This window comes from Lepisosteus platostomus, chromosome 10, assembly GCF_059453375.1.
Source record: "Lepisosteus platostomus isolate fLepPlt1 chromosome 10, fLepPlt1.hap1, whole genome shotgun sequence".
Classification (NCBI taxonomy): domain Eukaryota; kingdom Metazoa; phylum Chordata; class Actinopteri; order Semionotiformes; family Lepisosteidae; genus Lepisosteus; species Lepisosteus platostomus.
The window spans coordinates 9,835,987-9,854,512 of NC_142620.1; the positions used below are offsets into that span (position 1 = coordinate 9,835,987).

Sequence of the window (18,526 nt, forward strand, 5' to 3'; positions counted from 1 at the left end):
GAAGTAACCACCCATATATGGATGATACAGCCTCCTCTGTCAAACGTCTTGCTTTATGGGCTACAATCAGAACCAAAAGGGGGGCCCACACATGCTGTTCAAAACAATTCGAGCCAAGTCTTATCCATCAAACATCAGCCGATTTCCGATGTTCCTATACTGAGCTGCCTGGGCACAAGCAAGCAGATGCTTGTATGGAAATAACCTGGCTCTGTGTGTCAAGGGTTCATCAGTTGCTCCCACAGACCTGGTGACTTGTCTGGCCTGTGTCTCCATTCCAGTTGAACAGGGCCTGGACCTCTGCCTAGATGGGGCCCAAGAGGTTTCTTCTCCGTGGGGTAGGGGGTGAGGGTAGCTCTCGCAAGATAGGCATGCCTGGGGTCAAGGGATGGACTGGGGACCCCTTTGGATTTTCCTACCTAATTGAACCAAATCAAGTTCCAGGGGGAATACTTGGTGATTGTGGAAGGCTACCTGAAAAGCTGGCACAGCTTCCTGAGGGTGCAGCTCCGCTCTGTCATGAACAGGTCATGCTGCCAGCTGGCACAGCCCAGGCAGAAAACCACACACACTCACCAGGGTGCACCCCTTCTCTGCACTCTCCTAACACTGAGCAAGCAGGCTGATCTGTGCTCCCTGTTGCTCCACTCTCTGTACACATGGCTGGGCAGCAGGAGGGGAGCGCACAGAAGAGGGTGGTTGCACGTCTGGGTACTTTAAGGCATTCAATTGTTAACTCGGTGTGGTTACAGTCTAACCTGTGGGGAGGGAGTTGCCATGGAAACCCAGCTCACTGGGGTGCGGAAAAGACGATAACAAAAAGAGAGAGACGTTGATACTTGTTTGACCACAGAAAACGTAGGTGACAATAATTAATCCTCCAGTAGTATATCAACATGCCCTGGACGAGAGTGTTTCGGGGCAGACTGGGGTGACTGGGTGTGAACAGGACAGACAGACTCACAGACTGGCAGGCAGAGGGACTCGAGGACACCCCACAATCTGTGACCAACGGACTTTCCTGGCACAGTCCTTCTGTTTCCTGTTACTGACTAACTGAAGGGTCTACAAATACCCAGGGACTGAGAGGTGTTCATCAGGTGAGTCTGGGTAAGTACAGAAACAGCGCAGCGGGGTCGGACACGAACAAAAGTTTGCACATGGAGCCACAGACGAACTCAGCTATGCAGCAATTCTCTCAGCGTTGTGGGAGCCCACAATTAAAACAGCTGTCTGCTTTATCTGGAGGACACAAAAGGAGCCCATGAAACACCCGACAGTCCTGCTTTTGGATGAAATAATAATTTGTGTTAGAAGACCTTTCAGTTTTCAAAGGTTTCAAGGTTCTGAGTCAAACATAAGAGCCAGAAGTGTTATTGACCCTAAAAAACTGGACCATTCTGAGACCTTGACTCTATCATGCATGGCCACTGGGAAAATCATATAACCACTGGGGGAACCAGTTCAAGAGCAAATTCATTCCTGGATTAACAAGGGAATTTCAGGGTTAATTACAGAAACTCTGCTCAGGACCAGGTGGTTTCTGGATTATGGGCACCAGCAGTACCAGACCCAAGCCGGTGCAGGTGGCTCCATCCCAGAGCCCTTCTGAGCAGAGAGCGAGCCATGTGCGGCTGGAAAAGAGACAACCCTGCACACACTGGACGATGGAACCACTGCACAGTGACCAGGAGCAGCAAGGGAGTCTGGGAAGGAGAAGGACAACACAGCTGCCTCCCCTGAGACAGGAAATGACTTATAGCTTCCCCCCTCGCTCTGCAGGTAGGTCATGGATCAGTTTGTCACAGCTGTGGCTACAGTCACAGACGGGGTGTATATAAGGTTTCTGTTCATGTCAGCTGCAGGTTCTGGACATGAGCCCAGTTCACATGTAAACTAAAACCAGAACAAGAGGAAGCAATATGAAAAATAATCACTTTATTTTAGACTTCCCCCCCAATTAAAACAAGTGCTGTGCCATAGTAGTCTTCCTGTATAGTGTGTACATAATCCAAGCAATATGGATTCCCCTGGAGAGCACTGAGCACTGACAGGCAGATAAGGCTTTGAAACTGGCAGTGAGAGAGATCGTGACAACGTGTGTGCACCAGGATTGCGGCCTTCTGGGACAGCAGGAAAGGCCCTGTAGAGATTTTGCAAGAACACCCTTCAAAATGGAGTCCCTGGTCTCTTTAAGTTTTCTCACGAGTAGGTCGAACAGAAATATTTGTACTGATGCTCTCTTCTGTCCCAGGTGCATTTAATACAATGCTCCATGTTCTTTCATCACTACATTTACTGTTACTTTAAATTGCTTTTACAAAGAGAAATGCTCATTGGCATTAGCGATGTGGTGGTGCTGTGGTGGTGACTGCTTGATGTTTCCCTGTGTCTTGTTGTCTGCAGGCCTCCAGTCTCCTGGCACCAGTGTGGGCGGCAGCATCATTAAGTCCCACCCTCCTCAGAGGCCACAGGTCAGCACACAACGGTGTTTCTCCAATTGGTGAAGAAACTGAGTTTGTGGTACACCAGCATGGACTGATTATGGGCAATGGCTATGCTCTGAGCTGTTCATTTTTAAACTACAGAGACTTTGTCTCATAGTCAATGTACAGTATATACAGTACCTGTATATATATTATGGTTTTGGACAATGTTATGCTGTTTATTTCATAGCCCTGGAGACTGATTATTGGAACCTATATAACACAACCGCAGGTTCCTTGTGTTGTCTGTGTTTTGCTTTTGTGCGGAGCTTAAACTCAACACAAACCTACGATCAGAAAAAAACTCACGTTAGCTGTAGTTTCTTTACCGGAGAAAAAAGCTGCCTCTTGTAACGTCAAGATATCGGCAGGGTCCAGTAGCTATTCCACTCAGGGCATGTAGACTATCCAGGTATATGACAACATTCACCAAGGGCAGCAGCAGAATGTTAGTTTCAGAGATGATTACCCTGTGCTCTCCTGTATATACAGTAGTTCTCACATGAATCTCCAGATCTAAGACAGCAGTGATCAATAATGAAGTAGTGACCTTGTGCACACTGATGTCTCTACATTGACTGATCTTGTGGCAGGGACTGCAGCCACTGGCCCTGCCCATCGCTGGATTTCTCTTCGAGGAAGTGGCCAATCACACGGCCCTGGTAAGAAGCTCCGCCTCCTCATAGTTCTGCCAGGAGAGCTCATGTCAATGGGCTGATTTATGTTCTCATCTACAGATAGAATCCAACAAAGCCTGAAGGCTGGGTTGACCTATTTCGGGAAGTTATCTTAAAGACAGTAACAAAAACTAGGTATTGAAAACTATTTCCCTAGCTATAGATTGAATGGAGCTCTTCAAGCTTTCTTGGTCTGGTAGGTACTGCACATCCATCACCTTGGGCTGTAACAGCTCTTTCCACCTACCTCTCATCTCCATTCTAACACTGTTCTCTGCCCACCCCACTCCTCCTGTGTCTGGGACCCTCTCACGCCCTCTGACCCTTGCATTCTCTCTTGCATGTCAGGGCACACTACCAAAAGGTGGGGACTCTCTCCGCTCCCCCATCCACAGGCAGAGGGAGTGCTCTGGCAAGGCTGGCCCACTGCAGGTACAGAATCTCACAACCTTCACTCAGACTGCGAGCGATCAGGCGCATTAGAGCACTGGACTGCTCTTGACTGACACAGAGCTCTGTCCCTGTATCCTCTACTCGTCTGCTGCCTTTTTCCATGCCCTGAACTGTCTCCCATTAGTTCGTGCCAGAAGTGAGTGGCTGTGTGAAGGTGCGGCAGTGGGTTTCTGTGGAATTGCGTGGGAGAGACAGCTGGTGTGCGCTGAGCCCGTGACAGCTGTCCCAGGGGCCATGATTACTGTGTTGGTGGAGTGGAAACCCCAGAGAGAGCTGTGTTGCAGGGCTGGCCCACATTGACCTGTTCCTCCTGGCAGGTTTTCTTCCCAGTGGATGCACACCACAGACAGCTGGAAAAACTGGCATCTCACTTCTGCTTTTTCATGTCTGTCTCTAAGCTGTAGGGCTGAAAAGATCCTGCCAATAAAACAGATAAAGGCACGTTGGCACTAAGTAAGCATCCATTCAACGAAAAATACTCATTTCTTTCCATTATTTCTCTGTGATGCTTTCTTGCCCCAGCACAGCCTAAATCGACAAGCACCGCCCTTACCATTGTCACCATGTCTCTGTCCCACGACAGGGGGGAGTTCTGGAGGCCCAGGCGGCTCTCAGTCGTCAGTCTCACGAGCAGCGCCGAGCACAGAGACGCCTGGTCCGAGAGATCCTGGAGCAGAGGGGCAACAGGGGGCACAGAGGGACAGTCTGCATGGCCAGCGGTGAGATGAGAGCACCTCCCTCCACGTGTTTGTGCTGTAATCAGGCTGTGCTCCTGCAGCTAATAAACAAGGCAGGAAAGATAACGCAGAGACAGGAGGAACAGTGGGTATAGGTGCGACACACAGTCTGCACACACTCCCTGCTCAAAAGCTGCCTAATAACAGACAGCATCCCCAGGGCAGAGCCCTACTGTAGGATGTGATGACATGGCAAGAGACATCCAGACTTTGTCAGCTAGTTTAATCTGAATTAATGTCATAGCCACACTGAAACCCTCCTTTACTTAACACAAAACATGAGGCAAAGAAATAATCTTCCTCGTGTCATGATGGGCTGTGTTTCCTCATTTCTGCTACCCCTACAGACAGAGGAGAGCTGGAAGGGAAAGGGAAGCGTAACGTACGCCTGGTCAAGAGGCCCGCTGAAAGAGACATCTTCTGGGACTCGTCCAGTGGAGAGGGCCTGGACCTGGTGGAGGCTAGTCCTGGGCTACAGGAGTGGGAGTTGGCTGAGAGTCCCAGGACCACTTGGCACCGCTCCAGCAGCCCGGGGTCAGTCTGGGAGGAACAGGGGCAGGACAGCTCCCGTTCCGACGGGGAGCAAGGTGGGCTCCAGGCAATCAGGACACAGCACCGCAGACAGGGAGAGGTTCCAGAAACCTGCACCAGGCAGTCCAGACAGGGAGCAGACAAAACAAAGACCTGGATGCTGGGAGGGGAAGGAGACCTGCGCAGCCGACTGAGCGCCAGCAGGCTGGCCAGGGGGCGGGGAGACGAGGCCTGCTGGGAGGTGAGTGCTGGCCTGACAGGATCTGCCAGAGAGGAAGACGAGAATCCCTGCTGGAGGCCTGAGGAGGAGGACTGGGCCTGCAGGGCCCTGAGCAGACGAAGGCAGAAGATCGCAGGCAGACTGACCAGAATCAGGCCTGAACTTAACCCCTCGTTCCAAGACCAGCTAGACCTTGACTTTTAGGACCATTGTGGTGCGGGGGTGGAGGGGGGGAGGGGTATATCTACATTAAAAAAAGTTGCTGGTGCTCAATTACCAGAAAGACGAAGCTGGAGTTCAGAAGGCTGCAATGTGTCAACCATGATCCTGAGTGTGGGTGGCAGATAGGGAGAGAGGAGATATTTGTGCTCCCAGTGTTCTTTCTGCCGTGAAGAGCCCAGTTCAGCACGGATCTTTCCGTGAGGCCCAGAGGACAGCATTCATTCTGGAAAATGCTGAGCTTTTCATTAAACCTGCATTTCACAGACTAAAGGACAGGCATTTGGTACAACTTGACTACAATTTAAAATGCAGTGCACACCCCTAGACACTAGTCTAGATTTTCATGAGAAACTAATACAGCATAGATAAGTGTTTTGAGACATTTTTTAGGGAAGGAGGGCCACAAGAAATCTGTACTGGACTTTGCCCAGCAATGTTTTGTTAATTATATTAAACCACTAGAGCATTTTTACTACAAGACAAAAGGTTATGTGTATAGTAGGATACATCATCTTAAAAAAAGAAGATATTTTTAAGAAGACAAATTTTCTAAAGTGAAAATGCATACATGTGTTACATGTATATGTATATGCAACTTCAGTCCTGTTTATGGTAGCACTGCATGATCCTTTAACTAAATTATTGCATTGCTCTTGCTCTACAGAAAGAAAACTGTTTTGAAAGTTTTTAATCCTGATGTTTAAGCTATTTGGTTATATCACCCTGGAAAGACCTACTCTACTTTTCCTTGTACGCATTTCTAAATAGTAAAATCTTTATTTCTTTAAATGTGAAGGAAGTGCTAATTAACGAGGTGTTGGTTTATTCTCTGTGAATTACACAGCAAACAGGAAAATAAAACCCTTTCCGTGTAGGTCTAGATTTTTTTTCCCCCTCCAGCTGACATAATTAACATGACAAAGCGTTACTCGGGTGTTTCTGTGAGGTTTCCTTTTCCACTACAGATAAAACGGAATTTAAATAATACCCATTATGAAGACAAATGAGGTGGTTTCATAGCAAGATGGTATTATACAGGGTTAATCAGTAGGCTTCCCATGAAAACACCGGTGAATTATAACAATTCAGTGTAGGGTGACACCTAGCGATTACTAAGATATTGCAGGCGAAAAGCGTCTAACAAAAGCTCTCTGCTCTAATGGATTGCCGTTCCACAAACCAGCACTTGCAGGCGTGAAGTGCGTCTGTGTGACGATTAATTCTTAATACCGAATTATAGAGGTACTACATTATTTTATTTATTTGAAGTGGGGGCGGACTAGGGTGCGAGGAAATATTCTTTTTGGTCTATTAATCCACTGTAATGCTCAGTAATATTGGGCAATCGTGGTTTAATAAATCCTGATGGCAAATTAATGTACATAGACATATCGATTAAAAACTCAAATACATGAATAAGGTACGGTATATGTATGACTTTGAACAAAAACAATTTACTCAAAACCTTCACTGTGGTTTGTGACAATTGTCACAGCTCTGGTTGTTAATACAGTTCGATAATTGCTCGATGAAACTCTTCTTCTTGGAAGCTCAGACTCGAAATTCATAAACATTTTTCTACCGACACGGCCTTCAAAGGTTAACCTTAATTCTTACATTTGTGACATAGCTGAATGTCAGTGCGATTATACTCATTGAGAAAATCTTATTTATCTCACTATTATTGATGAGATATCAAAAACATAAAAATAACATAAAAGTCTTACTTCGCAAATGTAGCTCACATTCATTGGAATCTTCATGAGTCAGGGTTAACCATACACTGTATGAACAACCAATACGAAGCACTGTAGTATGAATCCATTCCATTTACCAATCACTAATCAATTACTAGTCAACACATTATCAGGTGCTGTTCTCTACAAGGCTATTTCTAAACTGTGAAACAGATTAACTGTGATCATCGAACAAAATGACTCATATTTAAAGAAATTCTAGTTCTGCGTAAAGTACTGAGAGGTAAGGATTTCTGCACAGTACTGTGTGCAAAGAGTTGAAGGAGCATGGAACAAGCTACTCAGCCAGGCTGTCCATTCTGAAACCCTTCCTTTCAAGAAAGTATTTAAACATGAGCCAGCAGCCATATCACCCTGCAACTCACAACTGGCAGCCCACTGAAGCTCAGCAGGTGTGAGCCTGGTCAGTACCTGGATAGGAGACCTCCTGGGAAAAACTAAGGTTGCTGCTGGAAGAGGTGTTAGTGGGGCCAGCAGGGGGTGCTCACTCTGTGGTCCACGTGGGTTCTAATGCCTAAACTAATGCCTGTTCTAATTGTAAACAAGCGCCGTCCTTCGGATGAGATGTAAAACCGAGGTCCTGACTCTCTGTGGTCATTAAAAATCCCAGGTCATTTCTCGAAAAGAGTCGGGGTGTAACCCTGGCGTCCTGGCCAAATTTCCCATTGGCCCTTACCAATCATGGCCTCCTAATAATCCCCATCTATGAATTGGCTTCATTACTCTCTGCTCTCCTTTCCACTAATGTGTGGGGAGCGTTCTGGTGCACTATGGCTGCTGTCGCATCATCCATGTGGGGCTGCACACCAGGTGGGGGTGGTGGTGGTGGAGGGGAGACCCCATTACCTGTAAAGTGCTTTGAGTGGAGTGTCCAGAAAAGTGCTATATAAGTGTAAGCAATTATTATAATAATAATAATAATTATTATTATTATTATTATTATAACACCAGCAAGCACGGGGAACGAGTTAAAAGTGAGCTTACTTCCATACTCTGGTGGCTTTTTTGTATGAATGACATCCTTGTTAAAAACAAGCTGTCTTTGCAGTGCAACACACACTCGGCAAAGACACTGAAGCTTGTCCCCTTGTCCCCTGCCTTGAGACAAGCTCTGAGCATCACACCTGCCGAGAGAAACCAGCCACAGAACACCTCAGTCCCTTATTTCCCAAACCTTCACTTAGCGCTCTCATTGTGGGTTTAGCAGCCACATTGCAAAAATGTGAAAAAATATGATTTATTACCAGATTTGTTTTCTTGAAATAAGAAGATATCCTGCAGGGCATCTTGAAGCAAATAAAATGAAAGGAAGAGAGAGGGGTTAATAGACAATAAAATTATCCTGCAAGCCAACTCCTTCCCCAGCTGAACTCGGCACAAATCGACTCAAATTCCCTTTCGGTTTCCCCCCCTGCTCACATCAAACTGACTGCATTATAAATGGCCTCCAACATGATAGCACAGGCCTTTATTCCAAGGCACATAGTTGGCCAGTTCTAGCAGTTTACAAAAACACCTGACAGCTGCAGGCCCTAGAGTAGATTGCACCAACGAAAAAGAAGACTAATACATTTAATATATATATATATTAATTCAGGTGGGTAGCTGCGTCAGCATACGTAGGCTGCAAAGGAACAATAGGTTTATTCCATGCTGAAAAAAAGATGTGGAACACCTGAAGAAGGCTCCACGGCCGAAACGTTGTGTTCTCTTGCTTCTGTTTTTCAGCATGGAATAAACCTACTACTTGTTCCTATATATATTAATGATAATTTAAGTTTTATTGTCACATATCACTTCTCTTTATGGACATTAATGTAAAATAAGGAAGAAATGTTCAAATATCCAGTACATGTTTTGCTCTGTTTAGGGTCCTGCAACTCTACACCCTCACATGGATCAAACCCATGAAACTGACATTTACTAGCTTATCATGCACTTGCACAGTTAAATGATCAGAATCAGTGGCTCATAGTCTCACTTCTAATGATCTGATTTCAGCTGGGACATCCCTGAAGTCCACAAATCCACAAATGTCTAAGGTCTACACTGTAAATCTGAGACTGAAATCGCTGTATATTTTCAGTAGTGCATTTCAGATCTGCAGCTACAAATACACATTGAATTTGCTGGGAGAAAGAAAGGCAGACAGAACGGCATCACATTAAGACCAATGTCTAAATATTTAAGTGAGAAAGTAAAGTCACTTTTCATGATTTCAAGAAGAATAAGTGTTGCAAACCCAAATGATATTGGAGCTATATACAATCATTTTACTGCCTAGAATTACTGCCTGTTAAGTGTTCATAGGTGGAAAGCAGGTGTATTTTTTGGTCTTGACTGACAAGTGTGAGCAAAGCAATGACAGATGTATGTAAACATTCTGCATCCCATTAGTAGTGTTCAGGCAGATCTATGAAAGACAATCTCTTCCGAGTGGGTTTTTTTCCCTGTAGAAATGTTTACCACAGAAAGACGTGGAAGCCTAGTTACATCTGAAGGGCATATACTATATTCTAACAACAGCTTGGACCATGATAGTGAGCAATAAGTTCATAGGACAAGATGTGGAAAGTTTGTTTCATCTTAGTTTATAGGATAGTGCACACTTTACTTCACTGTAGCCCACTTGTTTGAACTACAGCAAATGGGTGGATTTGAACTAAAGATTTCTATTAGATTCCTTCTGTTGGTGCAAATCTTGAGCGTTAAGATTATGTGTCCCATCTTGCAACACCCTCAGACCACACTCACCTGCTCAGCAATGCCACTGAAATATGGCCAAGAGAAACACCAGCCTCTGCCGTTTTCTCATCTGCTCTGCTTCTACAATCCAACATTGTGGAGATCTTAAAGAAAGGCAGTGATGCACAAGGACATCAGCAGAACTTCTGGATCTCAAGTAAACTTCAAAAGGAGTTGTATTTAAGCTCAGCAGACCACCTGCTATTGGTGCTCTTGATACACACCCACTTTATCCCTTCATGAGCAGATGTCAGTAGACTGTCAACCTTTCTTGACCAGGTTACTTGGTAGAAGCATTCTGGTCAAATGTTAGCTTCCATCTAGCATCCAACAACCAAGACTCCCAAAACACCCTTAATGACCACAGAGAGTCAGGACCTCAGTTGTATGTCTAATCTAAAGGACCCACACAGTCCACAGGGTATACACCCCCCTACTGGCCCTCCTAACACCATTTCTAGCAGCAACCTTAGTTTTTCCCAGAAGGTCTCTCAACCAGGTACTGACCAGGCTCACACCTTCTGAGCTTCAGCGGGTTGCCAGGTGTAACCTACAAGGTGATATTGCTGGTACCTGTTGGGTTTTACATGCCCCACAAACTCTGTTAACCAACCCCAAAACTGAACAATCTAACTGAACTAAAGTTGCTTTACTGGACCATTTCCAAAGCATTCACCTACTCCAAAGCTGCATGCAAAATTTAACTAAAGGAAAACCTTATAACATCGCTGAAAATAACTTTCAAATGATTAACTCTATTAAAGGTTCTGTGACGTAACAGAACTTGACTGGAATAAAACCCAGAGGACACGGCATCCTTGGGACAAATTGGAAGCACCTACTCTGATGAGAACGATGATCTTCAGTGATGAGAAATACTGAGAAACCTCCAGACTTTAAAAAACAACATGAATGCCACTTAGAGAGCTTGCCTGCACACTACCGTAACTGAAGATCGGCATTGAGAAGCAAGGGATTAAATGGAACTTGCAGCAACTGAACAGTGCATTGGTCTGATCTGAGATCTGATTTGAGATACTTACAAATCAAAACTTTATACTGTACACTTGACGGGTAATGAGTTTAATATACTACAGAACTAGACCTGACTAGGCATGGTCGAACACTGGTCATAGTGGAGGCTATATTTAATGAGGGAGCGTGTATTTGTGACACTTTACCTTGTAGAGTGAAAGGAGTGACAGGAATTATGTCAGCCATTGTCATCAGAAGACAGAAACGCACACACATACACAGAGAGCAGCGAGAAAGAAATTCAGAGCGTAAGAGCATCATTAAAGAAAGCAAAAAATACATCAAAAGCAGCTGTAAATGCATAATTTTATTATTTGCCAGCAAGAGAATGCACCAAAAATGCACCACGTCTGTCATTTTTCTTTAAATGCTTAAAAACCTTCCAAGGCAGTTTCTGCCTTCAGATCATAAGTCCAAAACTCACCAAAAACAAAAAGGGAGGGGGTGGGAGTCTTCTATCACTCTGGGGAGGACCCTTGGGGAAAATCTGAAAGGAGGAGACTTTGTGGTCTGCCTAGCTCTCACCAAGAGATGCCTTTTCTCGTAGATGAGACTAACACATTTTTAGAATAACGTTAAACTGACCCAGACGGAGGAGGAAAGGGTCAAAAATCCTTTCATTCCCATTGGGGATGACCCCTCTGAATTACATTATTTCCTCAAAGGGCAAATTTCAGTTTCGCGTTCCGAGTCTGAGGATTTAAAGCAGTCAACTCAGGACAGACTGCACCATTTCTGCTGTAACTTCTAGTTTGAACTCCAACTAGAAATGGTGCTCACATTTATCGATGGCTATTTCTTCTGATATGTAAAGCAAAATAAAAACTAAATCAGAACTTGTTTTTAGGGAAAAACCCAACACTCGAATCACTTTCAAACTAAGGTTCATCTCAACTGTTTTACATTGGCATACACCGGTCACCTAATGGCAATTAAAAATACACTTGTACCTCGACAGTAAAATAATCACTTTTAAAAACAATGTCTACCAAAAAAAACATCACAGGGGAGAAATCTTGGCCAGGTTCAGAAATTTAATCAATGCACTGGCATCAGATGAGGGGGAGATAGTCTGCCTCCATGTTTGTGACTTGTCCATCCTTCCTCAGAGGTGTGAATGGGCTTTAATTTTATTTTTCAGCTTCCACTCAAACGATTTAAACCTGCGCATGCATGAGCATGTGTGTGTACCTGCTCGTCCCGGAGTGAAACACCGCCGAGCGAAGCAGGATTTCCGTATAGAACAGAGCACCTTTCCAGCATGTTCTCACAACACACAGAAAAAACCAACACGTACACATACACCCGCACACTCATTCCGACACACGAGACGCAAGGAAAAAAAAACTACGATAAAAATAAGTTCCACAAATGTCAGGATGTTGCGCTCGCTGCAGGTGGTTATACCTGTTTGTGTGATCCGTTCTTGCTGTAATGAGTTGTAAAAAAAAAAAACGCAGTCCACTGGTTTGACGCGTGGGAGGCGGCCCGGTGTGGCCACAGCTGCCGGCGTTTCCGTGCTCGTTGTGCGACGGGACGTGTGCCGGACCCCCGCAACAAGCCCACCGCCCAGGCTCCGCCTCCCCGGTCGCAAGAAGCCCTCTGCACCCGGGCGCCTGCGGAACTCAATCTCTCTCTCTTTTTTTTTTTAATATATACTTTAAACTCTTTAATAGTTTCTGCATGTTCGACTGGTTTCCATTTTGTTTGTGGTGTTGAGAAGAAGCTTGTTCCTTGAACCCGTGACCAGGCTGGCGCTGCCCCCGCTAACGAAGCCAAAGTTTGAGTCGCAGAGCGTCCACCCCATTTAAATAGTATCGGAAGAGCCGCTTGTCCCTCACAAAGCCCAGGTTTTCGTACAATTTCAGGGCCGACTTGTTAGTGATCTCCGTCTCCAGCACCACCTGCGCAGCGGCACAAAGAGGGGAAGGTTGGGGGGAGGGGGAGAGAGAGAGAGAAAAAACCTGACGTTAAAATCGCTCAAACTACCCTCACAGCAAGTCTCTGCGACGTCACTACACAGAAGACATAACCTTACAAAAACAAGTCACTGCTGCATTGCAGGTATTTTTCTTTAAAATGAAAACTTTTGAATGTAAAAACTGGAAACCTGATGCAATACTTTGTGGGAAGTAGCTCATCACCTCCATTACATGCACATCACATGAATCAATCACCGTATATGGTTAACCATGGGAATAACTTAGTCACTGATGTTAACTCACTTTGCGGAAAACTATTTGTGACATTCACTAAACAGAATCTGACTCTTACAATAAAGCTGTGTGGAGTCACGTTCAGCAGTCTCCTCATCAGATTACACGCACTTTACATGAAACAGTTTCCCCTTTAGCTGTAAAATGGTATCTACTCCCAATTTTTGGGGTTATTTTACTGAAAATGGCTGCTCTTTTCTAAAGCACATACCTCATCACAATCCCCATCCACCATGGCATAGATAGCCTTCTTTACCAGGTTGGTACCTGAAAGAGACAGACAGCTGACAAGTTAGAAGAATAAAGGAGAAGGACGACTGCAAAGCAGGGTTATGATGTAGGTATGAAAGCACCAGATGTCTTACAAATAGGAAATTAAAGTGCCACTGACCCCGCAGCCCAGCAGAGGGAATGCTTACCGATGCCTTTCCTCCTATATTTGGAGTCCACAGCCAGCATGGCAATGTAGCCCCGTCGAAACATCTTTTTGTGCATGTCCAGCTTGCACACTATGGCACCCACACACTCCTCCCTCACCATCGCCTGCGGGACACGCACAACACAGAGCAACACACAGGTCAGCACAACACCCACTGCTCAGTGCAGTTCAGAGTTAAACACACATGCTGTAGTCTGCAGTAAAGGACTCCCAAGTGCAAAAACTAAGCCCTTCCACTGCTGAGGTGAACAGGGATCGGGGACTGCGATCTCTCGATCAACACTGACATGGGAAAGCAGTCATTGTCGGGGCTCATTCCTTTGGACTTCTTCTTGAGCTGTTATGCATAAGCACCAGGAAGTGGAAAAGATATTCCTGAATACATACTATACAATGAAATGCTATGGAGATGAAATGTATATACAATGGCAACCAGAGAACTTCGGCCTCCAACAGGGAAACTAATGAATATGATTCAACGTAACAGCTCTTGGAGGGAAGAGCTAGTGAGTGTGCCTCCAAGGCCCGAGCACACCTGGGCAGGAGGCATAACTGCTTCTCTTCTGAACACTATCCTACCTTTCTGTGCTTTAGTCAAGCAAGCAAGGCTGGCACAAGAGAGAAAAAGCAAGATTAATTTTCGTAGTAAAACATTGGATTATCAGCAATCCACTTTCCTTGGGGGGAAAGCTCCACAGACAGTGCATGAATCTTGGCAGACTCAAAATCAGAACTTCTCACTGAGCTTTCTAGAAGAAACCTGTGAAGCCACATACGTGTAAGAAACAGCCTCTTCATTCCCCATTAGTGTCATTACCCTGCATTAGGACCCAGAACCAACATACAGATGCCATGTCTCCAGCAGCACGTGGACACTGTGGATACTGCGTGTATAAGGCATGTGCTGGTCTGACCTGCAGCACTCTGCACGAGAACCTGCCTCTCCCAGGTTTATTCCCAGAGCCTGCTCAGTGGGGTGCTCACTCAGGCAGGCAGGGGCTGTAGTAAGCAGGCTCTGAAGCAGAAAGCTACAGCTCTTTTCTCTGCCAACATGGTTGTTTACAACTTGAGAAATTAAGGGGAAAAAAAACACTTCACTTTCCACACAGCAACCTTTATGAACAGATGTTATGAACAGCCAGCGTTTTAAAGAAGTCTAGAATTTGGGCAAAGTCACTCAACCCTGACCAGGAGCCAACAGCAGGTCACTTCAGACTGGGTTTTTCCACAGTTAGGAATATCAAGACACGCACTGGCCCACACCTGACTTTACCCCGACTTGATCTACTTTATCAATGAGCACTCCATCAGCTGTTACTTTATGAGCAATAATTAAGCTTCATCATAAAAACTTGATAAAATGATATCCTTCAAACAGAAGTTTCATTGTGGGAAGGCATTCAAGCAATTTTCAATTTTAAGTAACAACAAAACATTCCCCAGTTGCATATTAGTGTCTTTACCTGTTGAGTCACCATCTCAAGCCAATGTCCTATGAATCACATTAGTGTTCACTGACAACAAAAGCCATCAAGTTTCAAAGAGAGCCAGCACTAAGGCCATGCGTCAGCATTACAGATAAGGGCACTGTTCCTCGACCTACTGCAAGAAGAATGATAAACTCTGCCCAATTTTTCTAAATCTACATGCTTGTACAAGAAATTAAAAAAATGATAAATCCAAAGATTTCAAAAGACCAAACATTACAGTATTTAAAAGCATGAAAATATTTCCTTAGCTTCACATATTGTAAAGTAAGACCATTTCTGTCAGCAGCATGAACTGAATTTGCTAAGAAAAACCTGTCTTTCCTGCCCTAGGCTACACGCCCTCCCTCAAATTAACCTCATCATTCCACCATATATCATTTCAAAGGATGTGCTCAGTCTTATACTAGGCACATAATGACACTCAATGCAAGCTGCATAATACTTGCAATAATCAGTTTGAGTAAAGAAAATGCTGAAATGGATATTCAAAGCAAAAAAAAAAAAGCATAAGTTAACCTGAAGCAAGGAAGAAACTATCTGAAATGAAAGCTCCCTTAATTGAGATCCTGATGTAGCAGGAAATTGGTGTAACACCCTTTCCTTCTTCAGGGTGTGATTTTTAAAGAAGATATAATACACAATTTACAAACACGGTGCTGTGCAGATTATTTTGCAATGTTAAGGCAGGGCAAAAGGACTGCATGCAGGTCTAGTGCTGAGCACAGTCCATTCACTTGGAAGCATAAAGAACTTTAAACAAAAAAAATATTGCTTAAAGAAATAAGCCTTCTATGGGCCGACAGTTCATGCACAACATCAGTGGGAACACAAACATACTCTTAAGGCAGCCAGACCCCGGATCACAGTAATACTTCAGTCACCTTATCCACTATCAGTAAAATATAAAATGTTGGAACAAGCCAATACCTCTGCTGAGCAAAGTAACCCATTCATGCAATTTATTCACAGCAATACCTAATATTAAAGAACCAGTTACTGCCCTCAACTCATGTAGTTATGACAACCACACCCCTTCTGTTTCCCAGTTCCTGCTGTTGATGGGACTTAAGTAACAGAGTTCGTAGTTAAAATGAGACCTGGTACTGCACCCCTACTCGGTCTGAACTTGTACATTGGTTACTAACCTCTTAAATGAGTCCGAAAAACTGATTTGAAGTTTTCTGTTTTGACACCTGTTAAGATAAGATGACTAGGCCTCCCTACTACTTAACAGCCACCTGATGTCCTTGATTTTGGCCTTCTTCCTCATAAAACACCAGACTCCACACCTGGTGACAGAGCCTTCTCCCGTGCAGCACCATGTCCATTATACACATTTCCCATATCCATTAGAGATGAATTCACTATAAGCCAAACACGCTTAAACATCAGTCTTATTAATAAATCTTTCAATCTACAGTTTCATCTCCTGTTATCACACAGTCAGTTTGCCGGGGTTTGTTTGCTTCTGTTTTAGTTTAGCACTTATCAGTTGGTTGCAAAGAAACAACTGCATTATTAACAGAGAGGGTAATGGAAAACGTGGTCTCATCACATTAAACTTTTCTGTTCAGGGCTGTTCCTACCTTTCCATGGGTCTGAATGAGTTTGACAGCAGCCAAACCATTTTGATACCTACTTAAAATGGTAAAAGCTTATAAAACGTCATAATCTGACTGCCACCTTGTAACAGTAAATAGTGATACTTTTTTTAGCCTCAGTTCTACCCTCTCTGCCCTATGGTTCAAGTTTCTCACATCATAATTTAGTCAATTACAAAGTAATTAATAACTTTAAAATTAAACATCAAATATGCTTGGCGCTTTCCCCCAAAAAAGTCTAAGAGTATGAGAGGATAAGAGGAAATATTAAAACATCATACAACTAAAAGCCCCAGTTAGAGGAGTCGAAACGACAGTTCCTTCAGTGTCAGAGCGAGGTTTTGGAAATCATCTCGGTATTACCCACCACTTGGACAAAAATTGAAGTATTTTATTACCATACCGATACGAGTGAAGTGATATTCCAGTAAAAGCTCATAAAATGCTATGTCACAGTAACAAAAGACTTTAATTAAAATGAGCAATTCAATTAGACAATACATGGACCTTCAACGTCCATTTATTAGTTTAGCCACAGCGACAAGGTGTGTGCAGAGCTCTGCTACAGGGATCTGAACCCCAACTCATGCAGCTAATATCCCACAACCCACCCCAAAGCCGCACAACACACCACTTCACCAGTAAAATGGCAGTGTACGTACCAGAAAGCAGAGCTTAGGCCAGTTGTGGATGAAGTACCTGTAGGTGTAAATGGAGTAGGGCTCCGACAAGTCCTTAGTGATCAGCCTCATAATGTCCGGCATCTGCAGCTCAGACTCATAGCGCACGTACTGGATCGGCTCCTCATCCTCCCCCTGTTCTCCGCCAGAGCTATTCAGAACCACCCTCGCCATCTCCGACACCGCTGCCTCCACGGTGTAAGAGCCGTCCAGAGCGGCCTCCAGCTCCACGCCAGCCCCTGGAGTCCCGAGGCCTGCCACGGCCGGGGGGTCGGCAGGGGAAGGCCGGGGCTCAGTCCTGGCGCGGTCGCCTCTCCAGCTCGCCTCCTCCGACAGGGTCAGCATGCTGTTCATGCTGTGGTTGTTGTTCGAGTACGAGTGGTTTTGCGGCGGGCAGTGCTGCCCTTGGCAGCCGCTGTTGTTGATGTCGCCGAAATTGCTGCCCTCCTGGGCGCCAGCCCGAGCCCCGCCGGTGCCGTCGCGGTGCTCGGTGAGCGCCCCCGGGCTGTCAGACGGCCTGCGAACCGGGTGATGGTGATGACTATGGAGGCGGCTGTGGTGAGTGCAGGCGAGGCCGTCCTCCGCGGCGTTTATTAAGCCGTTGAGTTGTTGCTGCTGCTGTGTCTGAGTATGGAAGTGGTGAACCGCCGGGTGAGAGTACAGGTGGTTCTGAGTTGCCTTGCTCGTCCCTTTCCCTTCACTTACTTGTTGCTGCTGTCCAACCCCGGGGATCGCTGCGTCTCCTCGTCCACAGCCACGTTCCCCCCCTTCCCCGGGTATGGCGCACCCAACCCCGGGGAAGGGAATAATCTCGGCCGGGGATGCAGGCAGCGCGCTAGGCCCAGGCGGCACCTCAGCCATCCCACTTCATTCAGGGAAAAATGGGGACGAAGAAGAATCACGAAAGAGAGATCCTGTTGGTCAGGGGCAGGTAAAAGCAATACCAATCCCCCCCGGGAATAACGATTAAAATATGCGAGTTTTGAGTCTTCTCCCTCAGGTCTCCTCTGGTCGTTACCCGTCACTCTCTCCTCGGCTTTCCTGCTCCCCGCTGCCGGAAAGTGGAACGACTGTCAGTACGACACCAAGAAAGAGGAGGAGACACTTTACGACACTCGTGGGAACCATGATTTCGCGAATATAGCCTGTAGATCGATTCGGCGGCTGCTGAGTTAAATCGGTTATGTGTTCAACATATATTATTGAGATTAAGAAACGATCATCTTAATTTACATTA

At 45.3% G+C, this 18,526-nt stretch overlaps 2 protein-coding genes and 1 long non-coding RNA gene across 3 annotated transcripts; 1 reads left to right on the forward strand and 2 right to left on the reverse strand.

Moving 5' to 3' along the window:
• The first annotated feature begins 252 nt into the window (after positions 1-252).
• LOC148653257 (uncharacterized) lies at positions 253-6,199 on the forward strand. The gene is made up of 6 exons (XM_088648045.1): positions 253-1,782; positions 2,407-2,474; positions 3,080-3,148; positions 3,512-3,595; positions 4,200-4,335; positions 4,701-6,199. Exons 1-6 carry the CDS (start codon positions 1,551-1,553, stop codon positions 5,306-5,308), a joined length of 1,197 nt encoding a protein of 398 aa, XP_088504171.1. The 5' UTR covers positions 253-1,550; the 3' UTR covers positions 5,309-6,199.
• On the reverse strand, positions 1,922-4,308 carry LOC148653258 (uncharacterized). The gene is made up of 2 exons (XR_015941629.1): positions 4,170-4,308; positions 1,922-4,033 (listed from the first exon to the last, which is right to left on the reverse strand). It is a non-coding gene; the product is annotated as an uncharacterized LOC148653258 (long non-coding RNA).
• Positions 6,200-11,157: 4,958 nt separating the features above from the next.
• Positions 11,158-18,364, reverse strand: naa30 (N-alpha-acetyltransferase 30, NatC catalytic subunit). The gene is made up of 4 exons (XM_088648046.1): positions 17,272-18,364; positions 13,499-13,622; positions 13,291-13,346; positions 11,158-12,767 (listed from the first exon to the last, which is right to left on the reverse strand). The coding sequence occupies exons 1-4, from the start codon at positions 18,148-18,150 to the stop codon at positions 12,630-12,632; spliced, it is 1,197 nt and encodes a 398-aa protein (XP_088504172.1). The 5' UTR covers positions 18,151-18,364; the 3' UTR covers positions 11,158-12,629.
• Between the last annotated feature and the right edge of the window lie 162 nt (positions 18,365-18,526).